Raw genomic sequence first — 13,056 nt, forward strand, 5'->3', positions numbered from 1 at the left:
GGAAGAGTGAAGCAGCAAAGCAGTAGGAAGTCAGTAGTAAGATGGCATTTGGCATGTAACACCACCTGCAATAAAAGCTGTGCTCCTTTATAAAGGGCAACCAACCCATGCTCCTTGAGTTACCAAACTTGACACTTTTACACGGTTTGAAGAAGCCTTCTTTGTTCAGCAGAGGCTGCCGTGCATCTCTCCCTCCCAGAAACACAGCCAGATTGACTGCAAGGAGCAGCACACAGAGACACAGATCAGTATTCCAGTAGCTGTAGAGCACAGCAAAGATGAGATCAGTTCGTGCCATTGTTTCTTCACCCTCCGTACCAAAGTTGTTTTCCCCTTGTTTCAACAGAATCTTTAAGCCTGCCTTGGCCATCAGTGAAATTTCACCATGCCAATGGAGAATTTATGATGCTGCTTGTGGTGTGAGGGTACCCTAGGAATTCCCACGCTTTTCCTTTTGTTATTTCCCCAAAAAGATCAAGTCCAAAAACCACATACATATATAAACCGATGTGCGAGGCTCTCAGCCCACAAAGTCAGGAGGAACTATTTTAAGAATTAATTTGTGCCCTGAGAGATCTGTTTAAATTATCCTCCTGTGCTGTCCTAACCAAAGATGAGAGCAGAGAACTTCCAGTGTTTGGAGAAGGACGAAGGGGAGACGCGGATGCTCTGTGCACCCACAGGCAGTGGGAGGACACTGGGACTCCAGTGCAGCTTTGCTGTCCCTTGTGTCACCACTTCTAACCATATCTGCCATTTACAGCTGAGGATGTGTCACTTTTTTTTTTTTTTTTTTTTTTGACAGGGAAAGTTTAGACTTCAAGCTGTTTGGATTACATGCCATTAAATAGGAGTGCTCTCAAAAAAACTCAGCCCCAAACAAACAGGCAAGGCGGAGGAAATTAAGTCTTTAACTTTGCTATCCCTATCGAAACACAAAGAGCACTGAATATAAGCCAGAAAAAGGACTAAAGGACTTCAGTTCAGATACGGTGTCAGCACTGCAGTTTTCCATCAGGTCCAGGGGAGCTGTACCTTCTTATGGCCCTCCAACACTGACTGCATGCTGTACCCCGGGGCATCTCTCCAAGAAAACATCACCCCCCAAAAATCTCTGAAAGTGCTGCACAAAGTCAAGAGACGAACCCCAGTTTTGCACTCTTCCATCCACCTGCAGAGTGACCACAACCCTCCTACAGCAAGAAGGGGCCTCTGTCCCAGCACTCTGCCCCACACATGCACATAGGGACTGAGATATGGAGCAAAGCTCTGCAGCCCAAAGGAAGAGGTGCAGTCAGATAAAAATAGCACAATTCACCCCCCCACCCCCACCCAACCCTCTAAGCCTCCACGCACACCGACAGCAGACCTTGAGCTCAGATGCACAGCACTTTCCTCCTGCCACTGACTGGTGACTCAGTTGACAATTTCAGGAACGGACGCCAAAATAAAATAAAAATCAAAAATCACACAAGAAACACAGAGCTACACAACACAGATCTATATTTGTTTGAAATCGAGGAAAAGAAGCATTACCTGATCCTGCTGCTGGGCTTGTTTCCCTGATGCATTTTGCTCCTTGGCTGTAGTCATGCTCACCTATTTGTGCCCACCGCAGTGGCAAACAGGATTGGAATGTATGTATGTGTGTGTGTGAGAGTGTGAGCTGGTCTGTGTGTGCTCAGACATATACACACACACACACACACACACAGTGGAGGGATGAGTAACTAGTCCATCACTTAATCACCAGCTGAGAAATTTCCCACCCCCGCAAAATAAAAATAATAATAATAATAATAAAAAATTTAAAAAGCAAAAAAAAAAAAAAAAAAAAAAGAAAATAAATAAAAATAGAAAATAATAGCAATAAAAAAAAACCCTCTAGTCTAGCTGCCTTCCCCCTTGAGCGTCTAAAAATCAAAAGCAGCAGCAGAAAGAGAGAGAGAGAAAAGGATGCTGTGGGGGGCTCCTTCAATTAGCAACAGCCTCTGCAATCGTCACAGAAACAATGATAACTGCTTGGCAACCGGAGACGGGCAGCCGGGAGGCAGAGCCGCGCTCCGCGCTCCGCACCTCCCCGCTGGCAGCCCCCGCGCTGCGCATGCCCCGCCGCCCCCGCGTCGTCCTGCGCGGAGAGCGGCGCTGCGGGAAGCCGGTGGGATGCTGAGAGCGGAGGTGCTCCCAGCCCCCTCTGCGAGTCCATAATGGGATGGGGTCACTTCGGAAGTCTCTTCTTGCCGCCCTCACGCACGGAGTGTGTTCTGTTCTGCGCTCCCCAGCGCAGCAGAGCTCTTCTCACAAATAGACCTTCCCAACCCCTCCCGCCTGGCTGTCGTACCCGAGGCACACTTAGGTATTACCTCTGCCCACGCAACAACTTGGAGCGATGTGAAGGATGCTGTAAATGGGACAGGGACTGATGCAGTCCCACGCTCACCTCCACACCGGGTGCTCCGATGCTGCCGTGGTGCTGCTTTCCATCCCTGCACCCCCTGCATCCAGCCCTGCTCTGTGCTGCAGGACAAAGCTCAGTGTCCTCTCAGGAGTGATACTGGGATCTGTGCTGAGTCTGCAAATCACCAGCTAAGGAATATCAAGTTATTTATCCAGCAAGCGATTACGCCTCATTTGACCCCTAATGTTATATTGCTGTTAATGCTACCAGGTTGCATTAACCATGAATTCCACTGGATGTAATCCATGGCTTTGCTGGATGCCATCACTCCTTACACTCGGGATGAATTTGATGCTCAGCTGAGCTTTGCTGGAGCTCAGCTTCCAGCCACCACTAAGTATTCCTGTGTTTCCACTATCATATAGCACACCAGTTCATGGAAACCATGACACAAAAAGTCTGCAACGTGTAATTGTGCTGGTAGGAAAGTGTACAACTTCACCTGGTCCCAGCTGCCAGCATCCAGGAACAGCTCATTAGAGGAGTGAATAGCACCTCTTGAGCAAGAAGCAGTAATTTACACTTAAATCTAACAGCTTGTGTCAAGCTCTTGCTGGGCTGTACTATGACGCAGCCCCAGCTTACACTGCAGTTTCATCTCTTTAGTCCCAGTAGTTTTAGTCACAATACACTGTAGATGCTTTTAGTGAGGTTATTTCCACTCAGGTATTTTTCCCCAGTCGTATGAACAGAATTGCTTTCAAGGGCAACACAAGTAGATTGGTTTGAGTTTTTCAGTTTCTTTGGTCTGTTTTCCCACCTGTTGCGGGCAGTAATGGAGTCTCGCTTTACTCCACACTTTTGCTGTCTTTCTTCCCAAGAGGAATTCAAACAAAACAAAATTGTTTGGGTTTTGCACTTCCTCACTGTATGTCCTGGATATCTCTGCAGAATGGATCTTCTCACTGCATGAATCATTCTCTGTGTCCCTGACCCTCACTTAAACTACACTTTTACTGAAAAGATGTATAACTCTTTCTGTCTGTTAGCCACTGTCAGCCCTTGCACACCCTCTCCATGCAAATTCAATTCTTTTGCAGCCAGCAATGTAAGACACAGTTTTCACTAGCTCTGCAAATGGCCAGACCTACATTTTAAGGATTTTTGTGTTGTTGTTTTTTTTTCCTTGTTGTTGGGCACACAGCAAGTTAATTGTGCTAATTAGTCCAGCAGTTAGCTATACAAACGCATATGGCTTAACCTCATTACATAGGTGCATTACGACTGAGTGTTCCCACTGCACATCCAAATGTTTTGGCACAGTTATTCCAATGTTACTGAAGCTCACTGGTCTCTCTGCATGGTGGTACCTATCTGCTTTCCCTGTACAGAGGGTCTGATCCCTTCAGATGGCCACGAGTCATCTGCTGAGGCTGGCAGATCCCGATTCTCATCCTGTAATAGGGGAAGATTAATCTTTCATAAGATTCAGCCAAACAAAAAAGTTAGTACCCTACCACAGTGTGGAGGTCACACTGCATGACCTCACCCTGCTGACGTGTGAGCAGATTACTCCATGCCTGTTAATGAAGGCTGGATATTAAGAAAAATTTCTTATCATAAAGATTGATAGCACAGGCTGCCCAGGGAGGTGGTGGAGTCATCCTCTCTAGAGGTGTTCAAGAACTGTAGAGATGTGGCACTGAGGAACAGTGGTCAGTGGGCATGGTAGGGATGGGCTGATGGTTGGACTAGATGATCTTAGTGGTGTTTTCCAGCCTTAAAGATTCTTGATTCTATGTTCCAAATGCCAGCTACAGTCACCCAAACAGCATCCCCATTCAACATCAGTCAGCTGCTCCAGCACTGTGGAAGGACAAACATTTCCCTCCCACCAGAAGAGGAACCTTTGACAGGTGGAAGAACCTGTTTTCACTCTCCTGTGACCAGCAGGAACAGAACTGTGCTATGGGAGCATTCTCAGAATGCTCCCAGGAATTCTTGGAGGCCATCTTCATCACCCTCACCATCACTACTACAACCATTATGCCCTCTCATGCTCCAAGACTGTTGTGAGCCTTGTACGTTGCAAATGGAACATAATGCTGCAATGGTTCTTAAAGACAAACCAAACTAAAACTTTTAAAGTCATTGCTATGAGTTCCCATGCACTCTTGGTAGCTAAAACACAATAAGGATTGTGTCTGACCACCCATTACAGCAAAGTATGCTAGGGAAAGCAGCAGTTTGTTATTTTCGCCCCCAAATGGTTCAGATCAGTTTATTTAGGCCATCTTTGATCCACAGGTGGATGTTTCTGCTAACCATGAATGCAGAGCAGCCCCTTTGCAGAAGCAGGGATGGGAGTTGGTGCAGAGCATTCCAATCTCCTACGTGTTACAGAGGGCAGATCCAAGAGCAGCCTGTGCTTGCAGGGAGTCTACCAGCTGCACACATCTGTTGGAGGGAATAGAGACTGAGCAAAGACATTAATAAGCCTGCTGCAGCAGCAGGTAGAGTTATTGGATGTAGAGCCCTTCTGCTCCTTTGAAACCTAGGGTTCTGGCTATATCACTCCAGGTTATTAATTCCCCCCTCATTACCACATCAAGGAAGTTGAAGCCAGTGGGCAGAATGGGTAGAATTACTACTTGATTAACTAGACCTTCCTACAGCCTGCTAATGTTCTCCCCTCTCCACACGAGGACCAGGTCCCAGATGAAGAGCTACATATCTGAACTTTTTAGTGGAGCTAACCCATTAGTACCTGCAGTGCTGTAATATGCTGCCTCCAGCAGAACACACCACATGATCTGCTTTTGTACATCCAGCCCCTCTGAGCTCCACACTCAGCACAGACCACTTCCCATTGGTTTGCTTTCAGCTCAGGGAGGACACACAGCCCAGGAAAGCACTCCGGCAATCTGTGGCAATACAAAAACATACTCCTAGGTAGGTTACAAAGGAAAAGTCCTAAAAGCTCTAGTTTTCAGGATACAGTATTTTGGAGGTAGCAGATGTTAGTGAGACAACTCAGTGAGAGAGACAGACTGCCAGCACAGACACCCACAGGGAGAAGGTGAGAGGAGCATGTAGAAATGTTGTAGGCATGGATTTTTAACATTCAGACATTTGAAAGGTGATTGATGTAGCTTGGATCAACACAAATCCACAGAATACAAGGTGAGCTGAGCTCAGTAGAAAGCAGTGCTGCTTTCCAGCAGGGAGATAGCAGGATGGGGACACGAGCTCTCAGCAGTTCCTGCAGTAACTATCTGGAAAAAAGGTCCATGTCATTCATGAAAGCCAACTGTATCTTGAGCTGCATCAAAAGATGCGTGGTCAGCTGGTCGAGGGAGGTGACCCTCTCCTTTCTTCTGCAGTGTGAGACCTCACCTGGAGAAACTGCGTCCAGATGTCGAGTCCTCAGCACAGGAGAGACATGGACCTGTTGGAGCGCATCCAGAGGAGGGCCACAGAAATGATCCAAGGGATGGAACAACTCCCCTGTGAGGACAGGCTGGGAGAAGTGGGTATGAAAAGCCTGGAGAGGAAGAAGGCTCTGGGGAGACCTGAGGGTGGCCTTTCTGTATTTAAAGGGGGCTGTAGGAAAGAAGGGGACAGACTCTTCAGCAGGGTTTGTTCTGAGAGGACAAGGGGAAATGGTTTCAGACTCGAGGGGAGATTTAGACTGGATGTAAGGAAAAAGTTTTTTATGATAGGGACAGTGGAGCACTGGCACAGGCTGCCCAGAGAAGTGGTGGATTCTGCATCCCTGGAGATACTCAAGGTCAGGCTGGAAGGGGCTCTGAGCACCTGATGGAGCTGTAGGTTCAACTGCAAGGGAGTTGGACTTGATGAACTCTGAAGATCCCTTTCAAATTAAATGATTCTATGATTCTATGTTCTTCTTAAGAGCATGGCTAGAGAAATCCAATTAATCTCCAAGTCTGAGTTTATAAATTTGCAGGTTCCTTATTCTCCCACAGCTCCAACTTTTCTAGAGGATGTCAAAGAGTGGGGAATGAGAGGGATGGTTCTGTGCAATGCAGGCGGTCCATAGCATTATTATGGTTCTGCACATGTGCCAAGCCATGCTGGTGACCAACTATTTGCAGTCCCAGTGGAAAAATATCGCTGACCAAAAAAGCAATGGCACATCCCCTATAGATCCTACTGGATCTATATCTACTGGAGATTAAGGTAAAACCATGGGAGGGTTGCATGGTTAAAAAAAACTCTCTGTATAGGATTTTATGCTTTTAGAGGCAATCTCAGAATTGTTAAGATTGGAAAAGATCTCTAAGATCATCTAGTCCAACCATTAGCCTACTGCCCACGTCCCTCAGTGCCACATCTCCACCGTTCTGGAACATCCCCAGGGACGGTGACTCCACCACCTCCGTGGGCAGCCTGTGCCACTGCATCACCACTCCTCCTGAGAAGAAATCTTTCCTAATATCCAACCTGAACCTCCCCTGCCGCAACTTAAAGCCAGTAACTCTCATCTTATCAGAAAAGCAGCAAGATATACTAACTGTTCATTCTGGAAGTCTCTGCTTTGTGTTTGTCTGAATAAGCTTCAGAGAAGGAGGACTGAATTTTGTTTTGAAAGCACAGCTTGTTGATCTCTGCCACCCCTCTCATGTTGTCTCCAACATGTTTGTTCTACGAAAGAAGAATGACAAGTGAGTCTTTATGTCCAGGTGAATCTTTAAAGACTCCACTGAGTGGCTTAGGGACCCATTCAGATGATTTCCAATATTTCAAAGGTTTTCTGAGTGTGTTAGAGGCAATAAAAGACTACAAACACAGTTACAGATAAAAATACACCACATTTCCATTATCCATGACCAAGATCATTAAGAAAGCAATTTGATGTGGTATTCTCCCTTAACAGATCAAAACCAGTTTATCTAGTCAGTGCCATCAATTAGGCACATCAATGAATATCTGTTCCTACAAGGAGAGCACTTAAAAATGTTTCTACAAGCTTGAAAACTAGTTATCTGAGACAGTCTTCCTCTATTTGCAGCAGAAGACACAGAGACAAGGGGCATGGTAAGAACAACTCACGGGTCTATGGAACAGTCCCATGGTGTTGCCTCTACCTGTGCATTATAGGAGCTTCTCTCAGATGCATTTATTTTTTTATTTGAACATGGAAGTGTGGTTTAAATTAATTATAACAGGTTTATCTGCTGCACAGTATTCTGCTGTTTTCTGTTTCTTGCTGCTGCAGCAAGTTCCAGGATCTCTCAGTTCATGGTAAACAAATGAGACAGTGCTAGGAGGCAAGCTGTGAAGAAGTCTGCTCACTTGTGTGCAGCTTAGAGCTGTTTTGCATGGCACTTCCATGCCTAAATTGGAGCATATCTCTGGGGAGCACGACCAGTACCTCTGCCCTACTCACTTCTGCATTATGTCTCCACTTTGCTTATCCCAAAGATCAAGCAGGTGTACCTAATGTCAGACTTTTCTACTTCAGTTGTTCAACAACGCTATTTCTGACCATACGTGGTCAATACGTATTTTTGAGCCAGCACATATATTTTAATACACCATTACAACTCCAAAGGCACATCATTCGCAGTACCATATTGGTTCAGCACTGTTACTGCTGCAAGGAATACAGACAGTATTGCTGGTTTTTCCCTTCCCCTCTCTCTGGTCATGCTGGTGTGACCTTGGCAGCTGTAATGAACAGATGCCTCTTCCTTGCTTGTTTATCTGTGCAAGAGACTTCTGAGGTCTCAGCTTCTGTGCCAGCTGTGAATCGTCTCCAAATTGGTTTTTCAGACTTTTCCTCCTCACAGTCTGTTCCCCGTGATCTCAGGGATTGATTTTCCATTTCCCCCTCTCCTGTTATTTTTTGGGTGTAGCTGAGTCCCTTCCTCATTGCTTCAACATAGGTGCTTTTTGGCTGTTGTTTTGGAAGGGAGTGGGAAGATTTGTTTCTCTGCTCCCCATTTATATACATATATATCTATACATTACTCAATTTTGTCAAATAGCCACAATCTATATTTCATAACTAAAACAAGTCAGGAAAACAGTAGATGTGGCACTGAGGAACATCATCAGTGGGCATGGTGATGATGGGTTAATGGTTGAACTAGATGATCTCAGAGGTCTTTTCCAACCTCAGTGATACTATGAAATGAAAAAGAGACCATTAGAGAAGAGAAAACAGAGAATACAGAAGAATCTCCCCCAAGTTACCTGCAAAAAGACAATCCACATTTCTAAACAGCTACAAACATATTATTCTATTTAGTAGACTACAGGTTGGAAAAGGGAGAGTCCTGTCTTCATTTTTAGCTACAATAATGATTTATAGGGTGTATAAATGAACTGCATATAAGATGATGACTGGTTTAAATGTAAATGTTGTGAAAGACGTCTTATGTAAGCACATACAATTGCCTGAGAGATCCTTGTACATAAAAGCCACAGCTGGAGCAAGTGGCTTCTTAAACATTTGCTTTATGAAGCACAATTTTCTTTGCAATGGTTGTTATTTTTCATTTACTTTTCCATCAGCTTTAAACAAAAAGAAAAGGAAGAAAAAAAATACTTGAACTTACAACATGATCTGTGTACTTTCAGTAATGGAATTCTGCAAAACATTGATGCTGTTAAGGAGATGGATGCATATAATATACATTCATTTTAGAAGTGTGGTATTTCATAGCTTCATAGAACGGCTTAGGTTGGAAGGGACCTTAAAGATCACTGAGCTCCATTCCCATGCTGCAGGCTGGCTGCCACCCACCAGATCAGAGCCCAGGGCCCTATCCAACCTGACACTGATCATCTCCAGGGATGGGGCATCCACAGCTTCTCTGGGCAGCAGCGCCGGGGCCTCATCGCTCCTTCACTAAAGATTTTTTTCCTAACATCTAACCTAAATAACTCCTCCTTTAGTTTAAAGCCATTCCCTCCTTGTCCTATCACTATCAGACTGTGCAAAAAGTCAGTCCTCCTCCTTCTTACAAGCTCCCTTCAAGTACTGGAAGGCCACAATGAGGTCTCCTCAGAACCTTCTCCAAGCTAAACAAGCCCAGCTCCCAGCCTATCCCCACAGGAGAGGTGCTCCAGCCCTCTGAGCATCCCTATGGCCCTCCTCTGGACCTGCTCCAGCAGCTCATGGTAGCTTCTCACAAATGTTCCTGAACAGCACCAAGAGGGTCAAAGACACGAGATGTGGCAACTGCAGCAGTATTTTCACTTAGGTGTGTATTTGCTGCCTCTCTGAAATGCTCCCTGTAGCTGGATGGCTTCCAGCACCCTCATTTGCTGGTGGGAACTGTGATGGCTACAAGCATTTATACATTGCCTTGATCGTATTTCAAGTGTTTCTAGATTTATTGGGATGAAACTTGTTCTGGTAAACATAGCACCCTGTGCTCACCCTTCGGAACTGAATGTCTCGCATGGTGCACATGCCAAAGGAGAGGATGGATAAAAACATATATATACCAGTATTCTGAAAGCCAACAGAAACACTCTGGGGAAAGCAGGCCACCTGGAAATGCCTACCCAGAATCCTGAACACAGAGGTAAGTTATGTCTTTATCACAAGGCTGAGGAAAAAAAGAGAAGGAAGAGGATGTTGTTGACTTACTGCTGGTACAGCCCCAGTAGTCCACTTGTTTTGAGGCAAACAGAAACCAGAGCAGCCCCTGCTCTGCTTTTTAGAAATTGACCAGCAGTTTCAATGTGCCACTTGGAACACCTTTGAGAAGCTTCATTTTCAGTGGATGAGAGCTGCCTTGTGTAAACAGCGCTGTGCCCCTGCTTAACTGCCTCAGTGGGCTGCTCTTCAGTTCTGAGAATGCTCCGTGAAATCAGGCTCCCATCTCACCTGAAGCCAGATGACGCAAAAAAGAAAGTGGAAAACTTTCCATACCATGTACAATGTACAACGTACAACACTGCTGCTGAATGCAGCTTTATGTAGCATAACTAAGCCAAGTAAAGCAGCAGCAATGTCCTGCTCCCAACCATCTATTTGATTTGCAAGTAACACAAGAAAATGCATGCATGAAGGATGCACAGATCTCTATATAATTTTCATTTTACTAAGAACTTGAGAACAGTTGAGCTCTGAGCACAGCATAAGACCACTAAAAGGGGATAAGGCATACTTTACTCATCATTGATAATGTTCATTAATTCGCAGAGACAGAGCAGGTATTCAGCCTTGCTGAATAACCCTGGCCAGGTAATGGCCCTTCAGGCACTCATGCACTGCTGGAGCTATTGCAAAATCTAGGAGCTAGAAAAAAAATGATGCAAGAATGCACATTTTACCCCCTGAAGATATATATTTCTTAAGAATCCATGCAAGTATGAAATCTGAGCTTGACAGTGAGAAAGTATCACAGCCGAGACCACATACCTGTCACAAATAATTAATGCAGATCTCCTTCACATACCTCACAGATCTCTGTAATTACACATATATGATATGCCCACCATATTTATTTTAATACAAATCAGATACATCACCTTTGCAAGTACCACAAGCAATTGCCTAAACACATTGCAGTACAATAACAATACCAAACAAAGATACAAAAACTGAGTTCATTCTAGCTTCCAGGCATCAGCAAGGTCTTACATTAACCCAACCTACAGTCTAGTTGCAAGAGAGCAAAAGGAATTAAAAATCTGTTGCCTAAATGTCAGCAGTAGTAAGCAATTGCAAATCATAGAATCATTGAGGTTGAAAAAGACCACTAAGATCATCAAGTCCAACCACTGACCCATTATCACATCACGTGCTTGGTTGTGTACAGGCTTTGCTATAATCAATATCTTCTGGAAAGCTCTGGGTCTGCATTGAGCTCAAACTTATGAAGTCTCACCTCCATACAGGAACTCATATTGCAAAAGAGAAGATGCAACAGCCATCACTGCACGCTCTGTAGAGCAGACCAGTCTTTTTAAATAAGATGAGGACATACCTGAGAACACTATTAGCACTTTATTGCAAATATTACCCAAAGACAGTCTCTTGGAGGCATTTTCTAGGGATAATAAGGCAGCCTAAGGCCTATATTTATTCACTGAATCAGCAGTCTTTTCATTTCTCTTGTTCTCCTCCACAGATCAAGACTTCTGTCGCTGTAGGAAGTGGCTGCTGAAGAGGACATTTAGAGACTAAAAGAGCCCAGAAAAATGGAAATAGAAGTTGGCCAGTGGAAAAAAAGCAATTCCATCTGTCTTGTAAAGTAATCCAGAACACTGAATTGCTGGTTTAACCAGCAATTTCACCTCATGTTGTAGTTTTGTGATATCAGAACAAGTAACAGCTTCTCCAAAAGGAGAAATACGAGAAGAAAGCATAATAGATTGATGGGAAAAGTACACACATTCATGTTTGCCAGTAAATCCGAGCTGCAGGAAAGGAAGGTGATTGTAAAGAGCTTTAATGGACAGGATGCCTCAGTAATACTTTGCCTGATCGCTCTGCCTTTTCCAGTAGTCAAGGAAAAGTCAAACTAATAGAAAATTCTAACCAACTTATCAAGCTATTAATTATGTCCAGAAGTGAAGTCAAGAGGCAAGCTTTCCAAAACAAATTAATCTATTTTCAGCAGAGCTTATTCCCTTTATAGATACCAGAAACAGGCTGTATGTGATTGAAAATTACACCAGTAGCAGTATAGGCAGTTACAGTCTAGAAAGGAAGTTTTAATTCAGTATTTTCTTGAACCTGATTCCACTTCAGTTGTATTGACAGCAGAACAACACGGTCATGATGCAGTAGTTACCTTTTAGACATAAGGCTGCTGGCTTACCCTTGTGGTAATGATAGAAAGAAAACAAATAATTTATTTGCAGTCCATCTAGCATTACATTTTCATGTTTTCTTATCAACTGACCCACCAGGATGACACTGTTCATAATAATAATAATAAAAAAACCTCTTTTATATATCTTTGCTAAATAAACTCTGCACTATCATTTCCTTTAACGCAGCCATAATCTTTAACAGTGCCATTACAGTATTCCAAGTAGTTACGTTAAATATACCTTTCTAAAGATTTAATTTTATCCCTATTAAGAGTATGCCTTGTTAAACTTAACAGAAGTGGAGATAAACAGAGATGGTAGAATAAATCCTTCTCAAACACAAAGGCCTTTGCTGAAGGAGCCCATCCTGGGTACCAGAACCCTTCCTCACTATGGCTTTCCTTGCATGAGGAAAAAGGGGTAGTTGATTGACCTGGGAGGAATCTTTTTCAAGAAACAAAAATTGTAAGTATCTTCATCAGATTTTACACTGTAAATGAGGCTCAAATTTCTATAATCAAAGACACTTGATTGCTTTAAAAGACTGGTACAGCTTCCATCCTGGCACAGACCTATGCATCTTCTTCTGCCAGGCACTAAAGCTCCTTGACATTACTCTACTTCTGTAAAGTGGATGTAAGTGGCACTGTAAGTGGCTGCAAGTGCAAGGCACATCAATTTTAAAACCTCCTTACACAGTCAGGGAAGTGCAATGCAGGCAGTATAAATGAAAATCCATTTTTGTGAGCTGAAGTCAAATCTGAAAAGCTTCTATTCATGAAATAATCCCATGACACATGGACATACAATCAATATAGTCAGCAGCTATAGTCAGGGAATTCACTGGAATGACA

At 44.0% G+C, this 13,056-nt stretch overlaps 1 protein-coding gene across 5 annotated transcripts in view; it reads right to left on the minus strand.

The window, feature by feature from the left end:
- DPP6 (dipeptidyl peptidase like 6) overlaps positions 1-13,056 on the minus strand; it is a gene marked incomplete at both ends in the record, with an annotated part of 485,505 nt that overhangs the window by 225,360 nt on the left and 247,089 nt on the right. For 2 of the 5 annotated variants that reach the window (XM_079538261.1, XM_079538259.1), the window contains one exon: positions 1,537-1,593. The exons of the other annotated variants lie outside the window; for them this stretch is intronic. In XM_079538261.1, the coding sequence (XP_079394387.1) occupies positions 1,537-1,593 (57 nt within the window). Of the gene's footprint in view, positions 1-1,536; positions 1,594-13,056 lie in introns of those variants that run through there. 5 annotated transcript variants of the gene reach the window in all.

The sequence above is a fragment of the Tetrao urogallus genome, assembly GCF_951394365.1.
Source record: "Tetrao urogallus genome assembly, chromosome: 7".
NCBI classification, from domain to species: Eukaryota; Metazoa; Chordata; class Aves; order Galliformes; family Phasianidae; genus Tetrao; species Tetrao urogallus.